General features: G+C 39.4%; 1 protein-coding gene across 1 annotated transcript in view; it reads right to left on the bottom strand.

The window, feature by feature from the left end:
• LOC144774117 (uncharacterized) overlaps positions 1-19,994 on the bottom strand; it is a 33,730-nt gene that overhangs the window by 11,969 nt on the left and 1,767 nt on the right. Inside the window, exons 3-4 of the mRNA XM_078659142.1 lie at positions 3,427-3,518; positions 1,839-2,800 (exon numbers count right to left, since the gene is read on the bottom strand). Coding sequence (XP_078515268.1) covers positions 1,839-2,800; positions 3,427-3,518 — 1,054 coding nt within the window. The remainder of the gene's footprint in view (positions 1-1,838; positions 2,801-3,426; positions 3,519-19,994) is intronic.

The following is a 19,994-nucleotide window of genomic DNA, read 5'->3' as shown; positions in this document are numbered from 1 at the left end:
CTTCTATTTTTTTAAATTTTAATGTATATTTTTGAACATTTTTAATATTCATGTAAAAATATAAAAAAAATAACTTTATTGTAAATAATCGCTTAAATATAAATGTACAGTAGTCCCTTGTTTATTGTTGCAGCATATCCTGACGTCATTACGTTTACGCGAGCGTCATCGGCCATTTTGTGGAGTACCGGAGCAGGAAGCAGCAGGAAGCAGCAGGACGCTGATCTACGTTCAGGTAGGAAAACATTTAAATATTAAATAATATTGTAAATCAAATAAAGATTATCATTTATTTTAAGGATAAGTTAAGTAGAGGTTGCTCGAATTGAAAAAAATGTTCTTAAAACAACATGTCGCTACTCTTATTTTTAGAATATGCCTATGTTGGGTCGGAGGGCGTGGGGAAGATCGGTAATTAGATTAATGAAATAATTAGTTCTATGAAATGATGTAAAAGTGTTTTATATTGTAATTAATATACAATAAATATAATTATGTATGCAATGTATTTAAATGCATTTTCGAGTGAAATTAAAGTTTAGAAAAAAAGAGTTTGACAAAGTTAGTGTCACGTAATTGTTGATGAAATATTATTCAAATGTAAACAGTGATATTTCCAATGTTTTATTCGTTCTTTTTTAAAAAAATAATGTTTTTGTTGGACATTCAAAATATTGTGATATTTGCAAAAAAGTGATATTATGATTGGTTATATTGTTTGCCATTAATTTTTATTTAAAAATTTTTGATTATAATTCTGCTTGCTTTATTATATTTAAAGGCAGAATTAATGTTCACCGTTATTATAAAAATAAGGTGAAGTGTATATTTATGGTTTTTGTTGGAGTTACTATATTTGGATTGAGAATATCAGGTTACATTGGATTTTAACATTGAAAAGGCCAGATTGTGTTTCGCTTTTTGAAGAAAAGAAAGGAGATTAATATATGTATGATTTATTTTCGTGTCTATAATAACATTTAGCACATATTTGTAATTTCATGGAAATATCACTATTTTGCTTAAAAAAATAGTTTTATCAACAATTTTATGATGTAGTTTTGAAAGAACAGTTTTGAAAGTTATTAAAAATGCATTTATTACATTTGCAAAGTAATTTCTAATTAATTAGTAATATTGTCACAAAATTAGGGTAGCAAATATTTAATTTGCAATTTTTAAAAAAATTATATTAAATTTTTTTTTAAAAAAAGTGATTCATGTAAGGGGTTTATTTACAAATTGTTGGTAAAAAATTACTAAAAAAAAAAAATAAAATGACCCAACATCAAATTTAGAAATTTTTTTAAGTAAAAAGGTTTAATGCCAATTTAAATTAGAGAGTACATTTAGATAAAAGCAGGAAAGTAATGTGAATAACAGTTTAAAAAGTAAGGATGTTAGCAAGATTCTCAAGGTAATCTAGAGCCACACACAACGAAAATTGTTGTAAAAGTCCCAATAGTCGTTCAGACATATCCTTAGTTCTTTGAGTAATCCGTGAGTTTAGACTACCTGTGAGAGTTTGTGATAGTCTCATTTCTTGAAAGCTTTGCTCCTTCTTCAAAGTTTCAAGAAATGAATAGAAATTAGGGTGGGGTTTTCCAATTAAATGATTGAAGGAGTTATGCCATCCCTCAATGGCATTATTTGTTTTAGCCTCTCCCTGTAGGCAACTCGAATAACAGTTCCACCACTCCACATGGAAACGTGGCTTCCTCCTGCGACCCGATCTGCCTAGGTGTCCAATCCATGTGTCTTCCATATAATTTAGAATTGGTGCCAATTTGTCTTCGTTTGTTAAATAATAATCAGATTCTGTAATAGCAGTGTAGTACTCGTCTACACTTTCGGGAGGGACAAAACAAAGAGCTGTTAATTTTTTTAATTCTACTTGAAGTTTGCTGTCTGTTGAGTATTCTGTAACTAAGGGTGTTTTCTGTAATTTACGCCAGAATGCCTGGGAAAAGTGGAAAAAACACCCTTGAATTTGGGTATCCGTGTACATTTTGGTGATCACATTAATCATGCTCAATTCAAAATCCATTATTATTTTCCTAGGGCTTTGCTTAGTTATAGATTTTATCACAGCTAAAAATTCTGTGTAAGTTGCAGAAGTCTTATCAGGCAGCAAACTATACACTAGGGGTATTACACTGTTGTTAATTTTTGCGTGGATAGTATAAATTTGGGTGAATGGATGGGGCGTGCTTTTAAACGTCCCATCCATCATCCAAATTTCACTAGTTTCAAGCTTTACAAGGTTACGTGGAGTACTAAATATTAAAATACGCTTTAGAGGGTTTTCGTTATCATGCAGTAGGAAAGGTTCATTAGCAAAAGAAATTGTAAGTTCGTGAGGAATATTGATATCAGAAAAACTATGTGGCGTATTTACTTGAGTATTACTTGCCTGCTTTTGACGTTGTATAATTCTACGCAAATTATGAATAGTTGGAATATTACTAGCAACATGAGTAGGGACATGTTGTGCAACCTGTCTCAAAATAGATCCTGTGGATTCATTGGAGGTGCTTGCAATAGCTTTCATTTCATTAACTGTTTCTCTAATATCAACTTCCATTGCAGAGGCAGAGTGGTTATGGTCAGTTGTTCTTACAATAATATCATTGACCGTAACCGCTCTGCCGCTGCAACGAGTTGTATGGTATTGCACGCATCTCCAATGAATCCGTGGATTACTTAACCTATCCTTACAATAAATGTAACCTGCATGATTAAGTAGTTGGTTTCCTTTCCTGGAAGAGATATATTTAGCTGTTGGATGTGTAGACATTTCCTGAAAAGAGAGAAAAAAAATATTAAGTTTGTGAATAAAAAAAATTTTCCCCTAGATTTGTATGTACTTTTCCTATTGCACCACTATTATTATTGTATAACTCTTTATTATTCTGCATTTTCTTATATATAACTTTTATATAGAATTAGAATAATAAATAATACATTTACTCTAAGCAAAACTTTTTCTACTGCAGTATTTACCCGGTGTTGGATTTAATATTTTACACTTCAAGATTATTTAGCACTTTTCCTATTAATGCACTTACATTGTGTTGGAATAGTAATTTACACCTGTGGATTATCCAGCACTTTCCCTAGTGCTGCACTTACCAGAAGTTGGAATAGTAATAATTTATACCTCTAGATTTTCCAGCACTTTCCTTACTGCTGCACTTACAGGGAGTTGGAATAGTAATTTACACTTTAAGATTATTCTGCACTTTCACCACTGCTGCACTTACATGGAGTTGGAATACTAATTTACACCTTAAGCCTATCCTGCACTTTCTCTACTGCACCACTTACCTGGAGTTGGAATAGTTATCAGCACCTTTACACTATCCTGCATTTATTTGTATTCATGCTTTATTAATATGTGTATAATGAAAACTGATTTTCACTTACTTTTTGAATTGGATCTTTTCTTTGCTGAGATGGGTTTCTGATATTGTTTTTGGTTATAGTTGATCTTTTTGAAGATCTTGCTGGGTTGTGTCCTTTAAAAAGAAATGTTTTGTTAAAAATGTGTGACTTATAACTTGTGAAGAAAGTGACTTTTTACTTCCTTAAAGTTTAGATGTTTTTAAATTCAAGAAACATAGAAATAATGCACAATTTTAGAATTATATTATTGGAAATATACTTTTGGTCTGCACTTTACCTACTGCTGCACTTACCCGGAGTTGGAATATTATTTTACAGGTTTCTTGACTATCTAGCACTTTCCCTACTTTTGCACTTACCCGGAGTTGGAATAGTAATTTACACCTCTACACTATCCTGCACTTTCCCTACTGCAGCAATTACCTGGAGTAGGAATACTAATTTACACCTCGACACTTAACTGCAATTTAATTACTGCAGCACTTACCCGGAGTAAGAATAGTAATTTACACCTTGGAACTATGCTGCACTTTACCTACTGCTGCACTTACTTGAAGTAGAAATAGTAATAATTTACACTTCAAGATAATTTAGCACATTTCCTACTGCTGCACTTACATCGAGTTGGAATAGTAATTTACACCTATGGATTATCCAGCACTTTCCCTAGTGCTGCACTTACCAGAAGTTGGAATAGTAATAATTTATACCTCTAGATTTTCCAGCACTTTCCTTACTGCTGCACTTACAGGGAGTTGGAATAGTAATTTACACTTTAAGATTATTCTGCACTTTCACCACTGCTGCACTTACATGGAGTTGGAATACTAATTTACACCTTAAGCCTATCCTGCACTTTCTCTACTGCACCACTTACCTGGAGTTGGAATAGTTATCAGTACCTTTACACTATCCTGCATTTATTTGTATTCATGCTTTATTCATATGTGTATAATGAAAACTGATTTTCACTTACTTTTTGAATTGGATCTTTTCTTTGCTGAGATGGGTTTCTGATATTGTTTTTGGTTATAGTTGATCTTTTTGAAGATCTTGCTGGGTTGTGTCCTTTAAAAAGAAATGTTTTATTAAAAATGTGTGACTTATAACTTGTGAAGAAAGTGACTTTTTACTTCCTTAAAGTTTAGATGTTTTTAAATTCAAGAAACATAGAAATAATGCACAATTTTAGAATTATATTATTGGAAATATACTTTTGGTCTGCACTTTACCTACTGCTGCACTTACCCGGAGTTGGAATATTATTTTACAGGTTTCTTGACTATCTAGCACTTTCCCGACTTTTGCACTTACCCGGAGTTGGAATAGTAATTTACACCTCTACACTATCCTGCACTTTCCCTACTGCTGCACTTACCCGGAGTAGGAATACTAATTTACACCTCAACACTTAACTGCACTTTCATTACTGCAGCACTTACCCGGAGTAAGAATAGTAATTTACACATGTGGACTATGCTGCACTTTCCCTACTGCTGCACTTACTTGAAGTAGAAATAGTAATAAATTACACTTCAAGATAATTTAGCACTTTTCCTACTGCTGCACTTACATCGAATTGGAATAGTAATTTACACCTATGGATTATCCAGCACTTTCCCTAGTGCTGCACTTACCAGAAGTTGGAATAGTAATAATTTACACCTCTAGATTTTCCAGCACTTTCCCTACTGCTGCACTTACAGGGAGTTGGAATAGTAATTTACACCTGTGGATTATCCAGCACTTTCCCCACTGCTGCACTTACATGGAGTTGGAATACTAATTTACACCTTAAGCCTATCCTGCACTTTCTCTACTGCACCACTTACCTGGAGTTGGAATAGTTATCAGCACCTTTACACTATCCTGCATTTATTTGTATTCATGCTTTATTCATATGTGTATAATGAAAACTGATTTTCACTTACTTTTTGAATTGGATCTTTTCTTTGCTGAGATGGGTTTCTGATATTGTTTTTGGTTATAGTTGATCTTTTTGAAGATATTGCTGGGTTGTGTCTTTTTAAAAGAAATGTTTTGTTAAAAATGTGTTATTTATAACTTGTGAAGAAAGTGACTTTTTACTGCCTTAAAGTTTAAATGTTTTTAAATTCAAGAAACATAGAAATAATGCACAATTTTAGAATTATATTATTGGAAATATACTTTTGATCTGCACTTTATCTACTGCTGCACTTACCCGGAGTTGGAATAGTAATTTACACATCTACACTATCATGCACTTTCCCTACTGCAGCACTTACCCGGAGTAGGAATACTAAAATAACAACAAAGTTAACTGCACTTTCATTACTGCAAAACTTACCTGGAGTAAGAATAGTAATTTACACCTGTGGATTATCCAGCACTTTCCCTACTGCTGCACTTAATTGAAGTAGAAATAGTAATAATTTACACCTCTAGATTTTCCAGCACTTTCCCTACTGCTGCACTTACAGGGAGTTGGAATAGTAATTTACACTTTAAGATTATCCTGCACTTTCCCTACTGCAGCACTTACACGGAGTTGGAATAGTAATTTACACCTCTACACTATCCTGCACTTTCCCTACTGCTGCACTTACCCGGAGTAGGAATACTAATTTACACCTCGACACTTAACTGCACTTTCATTACTGCAGCACTTACCCGGAGTAAGAATAGTAATTTACACCTGTGGACTATGCTGCACTTTCCCTACTGCTGCACTTACTTGAAGTAGAAATAGTAATAATTTACACTTCAAGATAATTTAGCACTTTTCCTACTGCTGCACTTACATCGAGTTGGAATAGTAATTTACACCTATGGATTATCCAGCACTCTACCTAGTGCTGCACTTACCAGAAGTTGGAATAGTAATAATTTACACCTCTAGATTTTCCAGCACTTTCCCTACTGCTGCACTTACAGGGAGTTGGAATAGTAATTTATACCTGTGGATTATCCAGCACTTTCCCCACTGCTGCACTTACATGGAGTTGAAATACTAATTTACACCTTAAAAATATCCTGCACTTTCTCTACTGCACCACTTACCTGGAGTTGGAATAGTTATCAGTACCTTTACACTATCCTGCATTTATTTGTATTCAATCTTTATTTATATGTGTATAATGAAAACTGATTTTCACTTACTTTTTGAATTGGATCTTTTCTTTGCTGAGATGGGTTTCTGATATTGTTTTTGTTTATAGAAGATCTTTTTGAAGATCCTGCTGGGTTGTGTCCTTTAAAAAGAAATGTTTTGTTAAAAAATGTGTGACTTATAACTTGTGAAGAAAGTGACTTTTTACTTCCTTAAAGTTTAGATGTTTTAAAATTTCAGAAACATAGAAATAATGCACAATTTTAGATTTATATTATTGGAAATATACTTTTGGTCTGCACTTTACCTACTGCTGCACTTACCCGGAGTTGGAATATTATTTTACAGGTTTCTTGACTATCTAGCACTTTCCTTACTTTTGCACTTACCTGGAGTTGGAATACTATTTTACACCTCTAGAGTATCCTGCACTTTTCTTAATGCAGCACTAACATGGAGTAGGATTATTATTTTACAGGTTTTTTAAAATATCTAGCACTTTCTCTACTGCTGCACTTACATTGAGTTGGAATAGTAATTTACACCTGTGAATTATCCAGCACTTTCCCTAGTGCTGCACTTACCAGAAGTTGGAATAGTAATAATTTACACCTCTAGATTTTCCAGCACTTTCCCTACTGCTGCACTTACAGGGAGTTGGAATAGTAATTTACACTTTAAGATTATTCAGCACTTTCCCTACTGCTGCACTTACATGGAGTTTGAATACTAATTTACACCTATAGAGTATACTGCACTTTTCTTAACGCAGCACTTACATGGAGTTGGAATAATAATTTATAGGTTTCTTGACTATCTAGCACTTTCTCTACTGTTGCACTTACCCGGAGTTGGAATAGTAATTTACACCTCTACACTATCCTGCACTTTCTCTACTGCAGCACTTACTCGGAGTAGGAATACTAATTTACACCTCGACACTTAACTGCACTTTCATTATTGCAGCACTTACCCGGAGTAGGAATAGTAATTTACACCTCTAGATTTTCCTGCACTTTCCCTACTGCTACACTTACAAGGAGCTGGAATAGAAATTTACACTTTAAGATTATCCAGCACTTTCCCTACTGCAGCACTTACATGGAGGTGGAATATTAATTTACACCTCTAGTGTATCCTGCACTTTTCTTACTGCAGCAATTAAATAAAGTTGGAATAGTTATTACTAGCTTTACACTAATCTGCATATATTTGTATTCATGCTTTATTCATATGTGTATAATGGAAACTGATTTTCACTTACTTTTCGAATTGGATCTTTTCTTTCCTGAGATGGGTTTCTGATATTGTTTGTGGTTTTAGTAGATCTTTTAGAAGATCTTGCTGAGATGTGTCCTTAAAAAAAAAATGTTTGGTAAAAAATGTGTGAATTATAACTTGTGAAGAAAGTGACTTTTTACTTCCTTAAAGTGTAGATGTTTTTTAATTCAAGAAACATAGAATTAATGCACTATTTTAGAATAATATTTTCCATTTCAACTGGATTTATATTTGCTTAAAAATGCTGTATTTAGTTTGTCACGAAAATATTTTTATTACCTTTTTTAAAGATGTCGATAAACTTTTTTGGGGCAGTTATGATCCGGAATGTAATTTAGAAGTAAAATTTCTGTCAAAAAAAATTATAATATTTATTCTTAATGCAACCTTTTTTGAGTAATGCATGATAAAGTCGTTTAATGAATAATGATGATGTACCTTCTTCTAAGTTTGAAAAACGGTTCGTTTTTTCCAAAAGAAATGTTATATCCTAGGTCTCACGTTTTCCTTGGATTGGAAGTGATTTCTATGAGTAATATAAAAAATAAGTATTAATTATTTATTATCGTATTTAAAATAAACGGAGTTTTATTTTTCCACTCATTTAAATTCCCAGTAATATTTTCGTAACATCTAATTAAAATTTAAATAAAAAGGATAGTTACTAATATTTTAATTCAGATTCATTTTTAAAAAAAATATATATTTTGTTCACGTTTTCGATAAACGTTACTTACTTGTTAATCGTTTTATTCAGTTGCTCAGTAGCTCAGTCAGTCTAACTGATATGAAAGGGTGAAAAGGTCAGATGTTCAGATTTCACGTCTGCTCTCTCGGGTAGTTGAGAATCAACTAGTTTCAAAATGGTGTCTGGCTACTATTTATAAGTTTGGTTTAGTAACTCAGTTTTATTCATAAAAATATGCGCTACAATTGGGTTTTAATTTTACATTTATTTCTGTGTAAACGTATAATTTAAACATTATTTATAAGTAATTTACATAGCGTTATATCAGCCGTTTTGGCATCCATTTTGGATAATGTGTTGTGGTATTTATTAATTGAAATAATAGTAGGACTACATAAATTACAATACCTATTCAAAATGGCGTCCATGAATTATATATATCTGGTTGTAATATTAAAAAAATACATATTGTGTACATTATTAAAATTTCGTTTGTTTTAGTTGTAAAAAATGTAATTACGAAAAATGATATAATTTTAACACGAGGAGTATTAATGTAAGTACTCGAGTATTAAATGTAATACTCGAGTATTAATTTATTAAATAATTAATTAGGATTCGTAATAATATGGTAGTTTTTCTTACCGATTTTTAATACACTTCCCCACCCAAAACCCCTATTTTCCCTGCATCCCGTGCCAGGTTTTATTTTACAAAAAAAAAAATATATATTTATTTATGCGTTGTAATGGTATACGTTGTTATATATTGCGTTGTAATGGTATTTTTGCTAAATAAGTACTATTTTGCGTTGTTATAGTACTCGTTGTAAAAACATGCGTTGTAACAGTATTCGCGCTGTAAAAAATGCGTTATAACGGTATGCGTTGTAAAAATACGCGTTGTAACATCATATATCCCCGGGAGAGAGACACTCAAAATTTTAAAACATTGCTAATTCTCATTTAATGTTTTTACCTGTACACTTGTAACTTTCTGGGCACTTTGCACTTTATTTCCCATCTGGCTAATCCCGCACAGCGGATGCAAGCGCTGTCGCGGGCTGGAATCTCATTCATTGCCGCCATTATTCGAACAGCCCACAGGCCACGCCCACGGACGTGAGGCCACGCCCCTTTCTCCGCATTCTATAAAAATGTGTATATCTCGGACGCGCAGCGGGCGCGCCTAAGGCAAGCCCATCTGCACCCGTCCGCGCCCTGATGGGCCCCAGGGCACGCCATGCTATAGGGCAGATTACCTACTCCCGTGAAGAGCTGCTGGCCACCAATAACGGCCAGGGCCACCTGTATGAGCCATCACGCAATCGAGCCCAGAGATTGGGGCTCCTAGTCAACCGCTCCACCCTTCTTGATACCGCCATTACGACCTCTGTCGGCCCCATTACTCATACAGCGTCTGACTCTTGCCCCCATTCCATGTCGATAGCCTATCTAAACACCCGCTCCATGGTGAAACACAACCTGGACCTCCTTCTTTTACTAGGCGAGGACATCTCGACATTCTCTTACTCACCAAGACTTGGCTCACCCAAGACTCTGCCCCAGATATCATAGCAGCACTGCCACCCAACTACCGTATCATTCACGCTGATCGTGGATCCGGCAAACCTGGCGGGGGAGTGGCAGCAATCTTCCGTCACGACCAGAGCGTCACCGCCCTGACTTGCCTGAATCTCTCAGACACTGAAAATTTGGTTCTAAAAATTGATACTTCCTACACAACTATGGCATGCGTCCTTCTGTACAGACCCCTAACAACATGCCGTCCTTCCCTTTAGCGCTCAGTGAACAAATTGCCAACCTAGCCATTGATCATGCTAGGATTCTACTTGTGGGGGACCTTAAGTACTGGTTCAACGATCCTCTGGAGGGCCCTCAGTCGCGTGAACTCACTGAGCTTCTTACAAATCTAAACTACGAACAACATGTACGATCACCAACTCAATCAATCAATCAATCAATCAATCATGCCATTTGTATAGCGCACTACTCACCCGGGAGGGTCTCAAGGCGCTTGGGAGGAGGGGTATGCTACTGCTCGAACAGCCAGGTCTTGAGTTGTTTCCTGAAGGCGAGATGGTCCTGGGTCAGCCGAAGGTGGATGGGGAGGGAGTTCCAAGTTTTGGCAGCCAGGTAAGAGAAGGATCTTCCTCCGGCGGTGGCTCTTCGGATGTGTGGTATGGCTGCAAGGGCGAGGCTGGTGGACCGTAGCTGGCGGGTGGGCGTGTAGAAGGTCAGGCGGTCGTTGAGGTACTTGGGGACCAGGTCGTGGAGAGACTTGTGTGCGTGGGTGAGGAGCCGGAACGTGATCCTCTTGTCGACGGGGAGCCAGTGCAGGTTCCTCAGGTGGCTGGAGATGTGGCTGTGTCGAGGGACATCCAGGATGAGTCGGGCGGAGGCGTTCTGGATGTGCTGGAGTCTTTTCTGTAGCTTGGCTGTGGTTCCGGCGTAGAGAGCGTTTCTGTAGTCCAGTCGGCTGGTGACGAGTGCCTGGGTGACAGTCTTCCTGGTCTCGGTCGGGATCCAGCGGAAGATCTTGCGAAGCATACGCAGGGTGTTGAAGCACGATAAGGAGACGGCGTTGACTTGTCTGGTCATCGAGAGGGAGGGGTCCAGGATGAAGCCCAGGTTGCTTGCGTGGTCGGTTGGCTTGGGTGCGGTGCCCAGGGCTGGGGGCCACCAGGAGTCGTCCCAGGCGGAGGGCGAAGATCCCAGGATGAGGACTTCCATCTTGTCCGAGTTCAGTTTCAGACGGCTGTCCTTCATCCACTCTGCGACGTCTTTCATCCCTTCGTGTAGGCAGGTTCTGGCGTGTCGGGGTCTCTGGTGAGGGAGAGGATCAGCTGGGTGTCGTCGGCGTAAGAGATGATGTTGAGGTTGTGCTGGCGTGCGATGGCTGCGAGAGGTTTCATGTAGATGTTGAAGAGGGTGGGGCTGAGTGAAGATCCTTGCGGGACGCCGCAGATGACTTCGGTGGCCTCGGAGCGAAACGGGGGGAGGCGGACTCTTTGTGTTCTTCCGGCGAGGAACGAGGTGATCCACTCCAGTGCCTTCTCTTGGATACCGATGTTGCTGAGGCGCTGGACTAGGGTGCGGTGGCAGACCGTGTCGAACACAGCGGAGAGGTCCAAGAGGATGAGGGCCACTGTTTCCCCCTTGTCGAGCAGGGTCCGGATGTCGTCGGTGGCTGCGATGAGGGCGGTCTCGGTGCTGTGGTTGGCTCTGAAGCCGGACTGCGAGGGGTCGAGGGATCCGTTCGTCTTGAGGAAGGCGGTCAGCTGTCTGTTGACGATCTTCTTGATGACTTTATCAGTAAAAGGGAGGAGCGAGATGGGGCGGAGGTTTTTGAGATCGGTGGGGTCCGCTGTAGGTTTCTTCAGGAGGGCGCTGATCTCGGCGTGCTTCCAGCTCTCCGGGAAGGTGGCGGTGTTGAAGGAGGCGTTGATTATGTTCCGGAGTTGGGGTGCGATGGTGGAGTCGGCCTTGTTGAAGACGTGGTGTGGGCAGGGGTCGGTCGGTGATCCGGAGTATCTGTAAACTGTAAAGGCCACATTTTGGACCAGGTCTGGACCAACTCTCTTTTAGTTACGACCCCGGTCACCTTTCCGTGTCTATGGTCGGATCATTTCCTTATCAAATTTAATCTCATCCATCCCCCTAAAAAGTCCACCGTTACAGCTACGGGTGGGAGAGCTAGGAACTGGAATTCCCTAGATAGGCTGGAATTCCTACAAACTCTTGCCACTTCCATTCCCTCCCATAACTTTGATATCAATATAGCAGAAAACAGTCTTTCTCTTTGGCTGCAATCAGCCAGCGACGTCCATGCTCCATACAAGACGATCAAACTGGCCCGGCGCGCCGATGCCCAAAAATGGTTCTCTCCTGACTTAAAAGCAAAACAACTTGCCCTTCGACAACTTGAGCGATGCTGGCGTCATAACTACGTCCCTGACGCTAACATTTGATACATTTCTGCCAGGAAGAACTACATGAAATCTATTCTAGTTACTAAAACTGCTTACTTTTCCTCCAGTATAGCCAACTCAACCAACAAATCTAAGGACATCTTCTCTATTCTGAATGAATTAACCAACCTTGACAATGTCCGACCCAGTTTGCCCCCAACCCAGGCTCTCTGTAACTCACTGAACGTTTTTTTTACAGAGAAAATCACGGCCATCAAAGCCAGTATTCCACAAACCTCAAGTCCTCTCCTTTCAGTTCCAAGCCCAACACTATCGACTTATTTAGCAGGTTCCCTCCCATCACCCCAGAATAATTTCAGGAATTACTGGTAAGAGTAAAATATGGCGCCCCATCTGACAGATGTCCTCCTTATATCTTGAAAGACTGCCTATCAGTTATTCCGGCTCTGGCTCCCGCTTGTACCCTTTTAAACAACTCTTTGGCCACTGGACTAGTCCCCCTCGCATTCAAAGAAGCTATTGTAATACCCCTCCTGAAGAAACCGGGCGCAGACCCGACCTGCAATGCAAACTATCATCCAATCTCCCTTCTTCCCTTTCTTGCAAAGGTGTTGGAGGCTCATGTTGCCAACTGCCTGTCCAACTTCATTGAGACATCAAACTGCCTTGATCCACATCAGGCGGGCTTTCGCCCAGCCCATTCAACGGAGGCGGTGGTAGTGGCAGTAATGGACACCTTTAGGGACTGTGCAGACAATCGCATCCCACAGGCTCTAGTGCTCATGGACTTGTCAGCTGAATTTGACACGGTCGATCACACCATCTTGATCGACCGTGTCTCTCAGGCTGGCATCCGGGCACGGCAGCCAGCTGGCTGAAGTCCTTTCTAGTAGACCGCTCCCAGGCAGTTCAACTGGGCAACTTAGTGGGCATCAAGCAAGCCATCACATGTGGTGTAACCTCTACATCTTCCCTTTAATCCAACCTCTTAGAGACAAACAGGTAACGGTGCTGAATTACGCGGACGACCTACAGCTCCTATTTACAATTGACAACTCAGACACGTCCATCTCCTTCTTTCAATCTACAATGAGGTTCATCCAAGCTTGGATGAACCAAAATCATTTGAAATTGAACCCAGGAAAAACCGAGCTGGTCCTGACTGGGGACAGCGCTAAATACTGGGGCCCACATTATTGGCCAACAGAAATGGGCCAAGCTCCGATCCCTTCATCATCGGGAAAGACGCTTGGCATCACCTTAAACAGCAACCTCTCTCTTGAAACGCAAGTATGCCAAGTGGTCTCCAAGTGCCTCTTCCAAATGAGAAAAATCCAGAAGGTCCGCCGCCTTCTGACCCACGAAGCCCTGATACAGGTGGTGATCGCAACCGTGATCTCTCACATAGACTACGCCAACTCGATATATCTGGGCCTTCCCCAGTTCCTTCTGAAACGACTTCAGATGGTGCAGAATCAGGCAGGAAGACTGATTTTAAACCAGCCTAGATGGCATTCTGCCACCCCCCTTCTGAAAACACTTCACTGGCTCCCGGTTGCCCAACGCTGTACCTTCAAAGTCAGTTGCATGATCTTTAAAGCACTCTACTGCAAAAGCCCTAAATTCATCACAAAATCATTATAAAGTATGCCCCGTCCCGAAGCCTTCGCTCGGCTCACCAATGCCTTCTACAAATTCCATCCTTTAAACGAAAACGCTCGGGCGGCTGCAGATTTGGCACTTTGGCACCTCGTCTGTGGAATGCCCTCCCCCTTGAGATCCGGCTATGCCCCAACCTCATGTCATTCAGGAAATCCCTAAAGACCTGGCTTTACCAACAAGCTTACTACTAAATCCGCAGGCTTCCAATTCTGACTGTTCTCTGTCTCTACAGCGCCAGGAAACCAACCGGTGTCAGTGCGCTATACAAGCCATTGTTAACATAACATAACATAACTAATTGGATTGGGAATAGTAAATTTTACACCTCTTGATGCACTGCGTGGGGAGGGAGTAGTATATTTTTAACCCTACTTATGCCAACACTTTCCCTACTGTTGTATAAATTAGAATGGGTAGAGTATATGTATTATTTGTAGAATGCTACAGTTTTGTTTCTATTGTTTGCATTTTTAATATTATATGTTTATGTATTTCAAATGATAACAATTATAATTATTAAGTGTTTATAATATATAATATATTTTTAGTAAATTTAAATTGTTTATGTAGTTTACTTTTTCATTTGTAATTAAATTGGTATTTTTTATGTTTTATGTTATTGGGTATATGTGTATATGTATATATGTATTTCTTATATTACTGCACTTCAAATACATTATTACATTATAATATAAATGTAAAATATTATTTTAATTAGATGTATGTAAATAAATATATATATATATATAAATGTATCTCTATGTTTTCTTTTTGTAAATAAGTATAATAGTTATATTTATTTAAAAAATAATTATATATATTCAATTTGAATTATTTTACTGATACTTTTTATGTATTTAATGTTTAATATATTTATATATTTACTGAAAAAACCCTAGGTTTCAGGGACGTTATAGTTAGTTGGACATTTCACTAGTACAAAACCAGAGAAATTCTAACGTTATAGTTACTAGTGCTAACTATAACTCGTGCCCCCGCAATGCACTGCTGATGACATCTCAAATGACATCAACTTTGACATCCTCCAATGAATGTGTGTTTCTGTAAAGTTAAACTATATTTTATACATAATAATGCCAAGGTGTATTGAAGAATGAGTTGGTTTAGAATGGAGGGGTGAATGATTTAATAGGTATGTGACTGACTATAAGTTAATGATTAAATGTGCCTTACTGAATGCATGGGGTTAGTGACGAAAATGTGCGAATGTCTGTATCAGTCTCACAGTTGTTGTGTAATCTGCTGCATGGGTTGACGATTAGGTACATGGCTGTCTATATTGGTTACTTATTGGTTGCATGAGTATCTGTATGGGTGCCTCAGTGTTTGTGTGCGTGGATGGGTGGGCAGTGTGTGACTTTCTGCCTACAGGTGTCAGTGGATAATTTACTGGGTGTATGGGTTTACTAGTGCATGTGGAAATAGCTGTATAGGTGAGTGAGTGTGTGTATCAGTGTGTTAGTGAGTGAATGTATGTCTCACTGGTATATGTGTGAATAACTACACATGTGAATGGCAGTATATGTGAGTGTTTGAGCATATAAATGACCAGGTTTTGGAGCTCCTTGATTTGTCGGCCGCCTTTGACATGGTCGACCATGATATTCTGGTCGACCGTGTCAGGGAGGCTGGCATTCGGGTAACGCCCTTGACTGGGTCCGCTCCTTTCTGAGCAACCGCCGCCAGGCGGTCCGGCTTTCTCAGTTTTCTGCTGATAGGGTCGGACTGACATGTGGCATCCCGCAGGGTTCCTCCTTATCCCCCCTCCTTTTTAATTTATACCTGACCCCCCTTATTCGTTCCCTGCGAGGTAGCCATGTCACCGCGTTTAACTACGCGGATGACATTCAGCTGGTCTTTAATATCAACTCCTCGGACCAGTCCATTAACGATTTTCAGTCTACCCTTTGTCACATTAGTGACTGGATGGGGGTCAACAACGTCAAGCTTAACCCCGACAAGACAGAGTAGGTTCTTGTCAGGGGAGCTGCCAACCTATGGAAATCCACCTTTTGGCCTGTGAGGTTGGGTCCTCCCCCGCAGTCCAGTCGAGTCAGCAAAAAGTTTGGGGGTTATCATCAGTAGCGACCTCACGATGAATCCCCTGATCAATGCTGTAGTCTCCTCCAGTTTTTTTCAGTTGCGGAAAATTCGAAAGATTGCTCGTTTTCTGGCCACTGAGGTCCTTACCCTGGTGCTGCTAGATTTAGTCATCTCGAGGGTAGACTATGCTAATTCCCTCTATGTGGGCATTCCGGCCTACCAACTGAAGAGGCTGCAAATTGTTCAGAATCAGGCCGCACGCCTTATTTACCACTAACCTAAGCACCAACAAATCCGTCCTCTGTTAAAATCCCTCCACTGGCTTCCCGTTTCTGAGCGTTGTAAATTCAAACTAGGTTGTATTATTTTTATGTCCCTGGCCGGAATGGGCCCGTCTTTTATTTCTTCACTACTGCACTCATATGTCCCCTCACGCAACCTCCGTTCCTCCCACCTGGCCCTACTCAAGGTCCCGGGTTTTAAACGTAAGAAACAGGGAGGACTGAGATTCTCATTTCTTGCTCCTTCCCTCTGGAATACACTTCCTTTAGGCATAAGGCTTGCTTCCCCCTATACTCGTTTTAGGTCCCTCCTCAAAACTCATTTGTTCTGTAATGCCTACAATTAACGCTCTTCGCCCCGCGGACTGTTTGCCTCTTCATGCTCGAGCGCCAAGTAACCGCCAGGTGTTAGTTGCGCTTTATAAATACTTTTTACATTACATTACATTACATATGTGAGAGTGAGTAATTGTGAGAGTGGCACTATAAATGAGTGTGTGCTTATGTCAGTGATTGTATAAGAGAGTAAGTATAAGTTAGTATCTGTATGAATAGGTTGAATAGTGAATGTATAACTGTATAGGTGAGTAAATGGCAGTGTAATTGATTATTTACATGTCTAGCTAGGTGTGTCAATAACTCTATGGATGAGTGATGGTGTATGAGTACATATAATAGTGCTGTATTGATGAGTGACTGCATGTATGAGTAACTGTATGGGTGAATAAATGAATGTGTGTGTATAGCTAGGAATTAGTCAGTGGGTGCATAGTAACTGCTATTGATTTGTCTATGGTTTTTAAAATGGTAGTCTGTATTTTAGAGCGGGTGTATCAAAGGTTATATTAGGGTGTGAGGAGGTGCATCAAATTATGACATGAATGATGTCATCAGTGATGTCATCAGTGATGTCATTTGAGATGTCATCAGTGAAGTCATTTTTGATTACACTGACCATGGCATGAGTGATGTAATATGTGACGTCATAAGCAGTGCATTACGGGGGCGCAAGTTATAGTTAGCTCCACTAACTATAACACTCAAAATTCTCTGGTTTTGTACAACTAAAATGTCCAACTAACTATAACGTCCCTGAAACCTATTGGTTTTTCAGTGAATTTCTAAGGTTTTTTAAATGCTAATTTCTATCTATAACGTCCCTGAAACCTATGGTTTCTTAAGTGAATTTCAAAGTAACGTCCCTGAAATCTATGGTTTTTCAGTGAATTTTAAATGCTAATTTCTAATTAAAATGTTCATTAAACCTATAGTTTGTTCACTCATTTTAAATTATCAGTCCATTCTCAACCTGGTGAAAACATCCGATATTGCCATTTTTCCAGCAATAGCTTACGCATAAAATAATCGCCACAAATGAGAGCAAACTAACGCTAATAATATGTAGAGTAGGCGTTCCAGTGAGTGGCTTATTACGTCACTTTTAATATGAGAAAAAGTGATGTTCTGGTGGTGCAAGGGCTTGTAAGTAAGCCACTACGCATTTAGTGCAATAAGTATCCACTGCAGCCTTATTGCTGTGAGCTCCATTACCACCAGATTTTCTGCGTACATGAGGCAATTATTGTGCCTATCTCCTACCTTTGGAGAATAACTATGCGTATCGCATAATGTCTGGGGGAGTTCTGCAATAAACAAACTAAACAGCAGGGGTGCTAAAATGCATCCCTGTCTCAAGCCGTTCTCATTCCAAATTTCCTAGTCATGCTTCCAAGCTCATCAAGGACAATCTGGACCCAGTTACCACTATGGAGATTCCTCATCAGACCCAAGAGGGCTCCAGATATCTTCCACTGCTGTGGTTTATGCCATAGTGTAACTCTATATACCCTGTTGAAAGCTGCTCGGAAGTCAATGAAGCAGCAGCAAAGGCCACCTACTGACTCCATGGACGTCCTTGCAGGTCCCGACAGTGTGAAACAGTGGTCCATCCTAGAATGTTTCTGCCTAAATCCTCCTTGCTCCGGTGGGATCAATCCAGCATCTAAGGCTCAGACCGCTAGATGTTTTGACAGTGTTTGGGCATAGAGTTTGGATGGGATATCTAAAAGAATAATCACTTGATAATTAGGAGGCTGGTCCATTTTGCCCTTTTCATGAATGGGCCCCCTATAGCTCGTTTCCAAAACTCTGGGCAAGAACCAGTCAATGATACCCATTGAAAGAACCCGCTCAAAATGTATCCCATTTCCCTGTTTTTTTTTAAATATTACACCTGGAAGGCCATATAAGCGGCCTGCCCTAGAGGATCTCATGTTTTAAATTATTTCAAACAGGATTATTGCTGTCTGTGCATTAGTAATCGCTTCAGTATTTACTTGAAAACTGGCCTACGCCACTGACATATTCTCAGGGCTTCCACCCCTATGTAAGGAGGCGATAAAAACAAAACAATCTTCCTTGCTTATTTGGGCCTCAAGAGAAGATGTTGACGAGAAGGTTACTAGTTACCAGAACCATTTACAATCCATGTCAACCATAGTAGCTAGTATTGGCTCCCAAATTAACTTACAGTACTCTATCTTTTATGAGTGTATAGATTTAATTAAGCACTTTTTGTGTCCATTATTGCTGTTCTTAGACTGGTACTACTTGGATTTAATTTTGAGTGGCAGAGACTACTGTTTGCCATCCTTCTACACTCCCAACATTCATCGTCTAACCACAAATACCTCTTACCTTTTAGATTATTAGTTAGGTGCACACCCACTTTTGCTAGCTTAAACTGGGCTAATAATTGCTTTATAAACCTACAATACCACTCCAGTGTCTCTTGGCCTACTTCCAAGCAGAAAGGTTAAAATTCGACTAAGGAAAGGGGGCACCCCAGCAGCCAGGTGTCCTGGAGTAATAAAATGGAATTATTCATCAAAATCTCTCAATGATTTTCCATTTCTATAAATGTTTTGAATCCATGAATTTTCGTACCAGGACACAAACCTGACGAGGATGTCCTGTCTCCTATAAACCAATCTCATCTGCCCCTTCAAACACTCCACGAGGGAAAGTAGCAATCCTGGGTGTTTTAGAAGGATTAACTCTCTCTTCTCTGGGGGACATGTCCCGAGTACTGTGATCACGTTCCCTCTTTGACTCATCAATCTACAAACTGTGGGACATATTTTGATTTTATCTCTATCATTGGAGAAAGTTATAGCAACTATTTATATTGCAAGCCATCATGTTCCCACCAACTCCTCTCAACAACTGATCCATGTTTTACACCTTGAGGCCCAGAGAAATAGACATGGTTCTGTTCTAACCCACCATGTTCACTTAAAAACTGTGCTAACTGCACAGAGACTAATGCCGTTTGCCGCCAGGGCTGGACCTGCAGCTTCCACTAAGTTCTTTGCCGCATTTATCTTTTAATGTTGGCAAATACATTTAGCAGTTTTGACCTGTTGAGGGGTTGGCTAACTGCCTTGCTCCTGTTCATTCTAGATTGTGCCTTCAGAAATAACACATGAGGTCTCATCTGCATGCAATTATCGCCAATCTGAGCTAAGGCAACACTATTGGGACCTGCAAATAATGTTCTTTTAGTAGACT

This window comes from Lissotriton helveticus, chromosome 8 (genome assembly GCF_964261635.1).
Source record: "Lissotriton helveticus chromosome 8, aLisHel1.1, whole genome shotgun sequence".
Lineage (NCBI taxonomy): Eukaryota > Metazoa > Chordata > Amphibia > Caudata > Salamandridae > Lissotriton > Lissotriton helveticus.
Note: the sequence above shows the minus strand (reverse complement) of the source record. Positions and strands in the feature narration are given on the sequence as shown.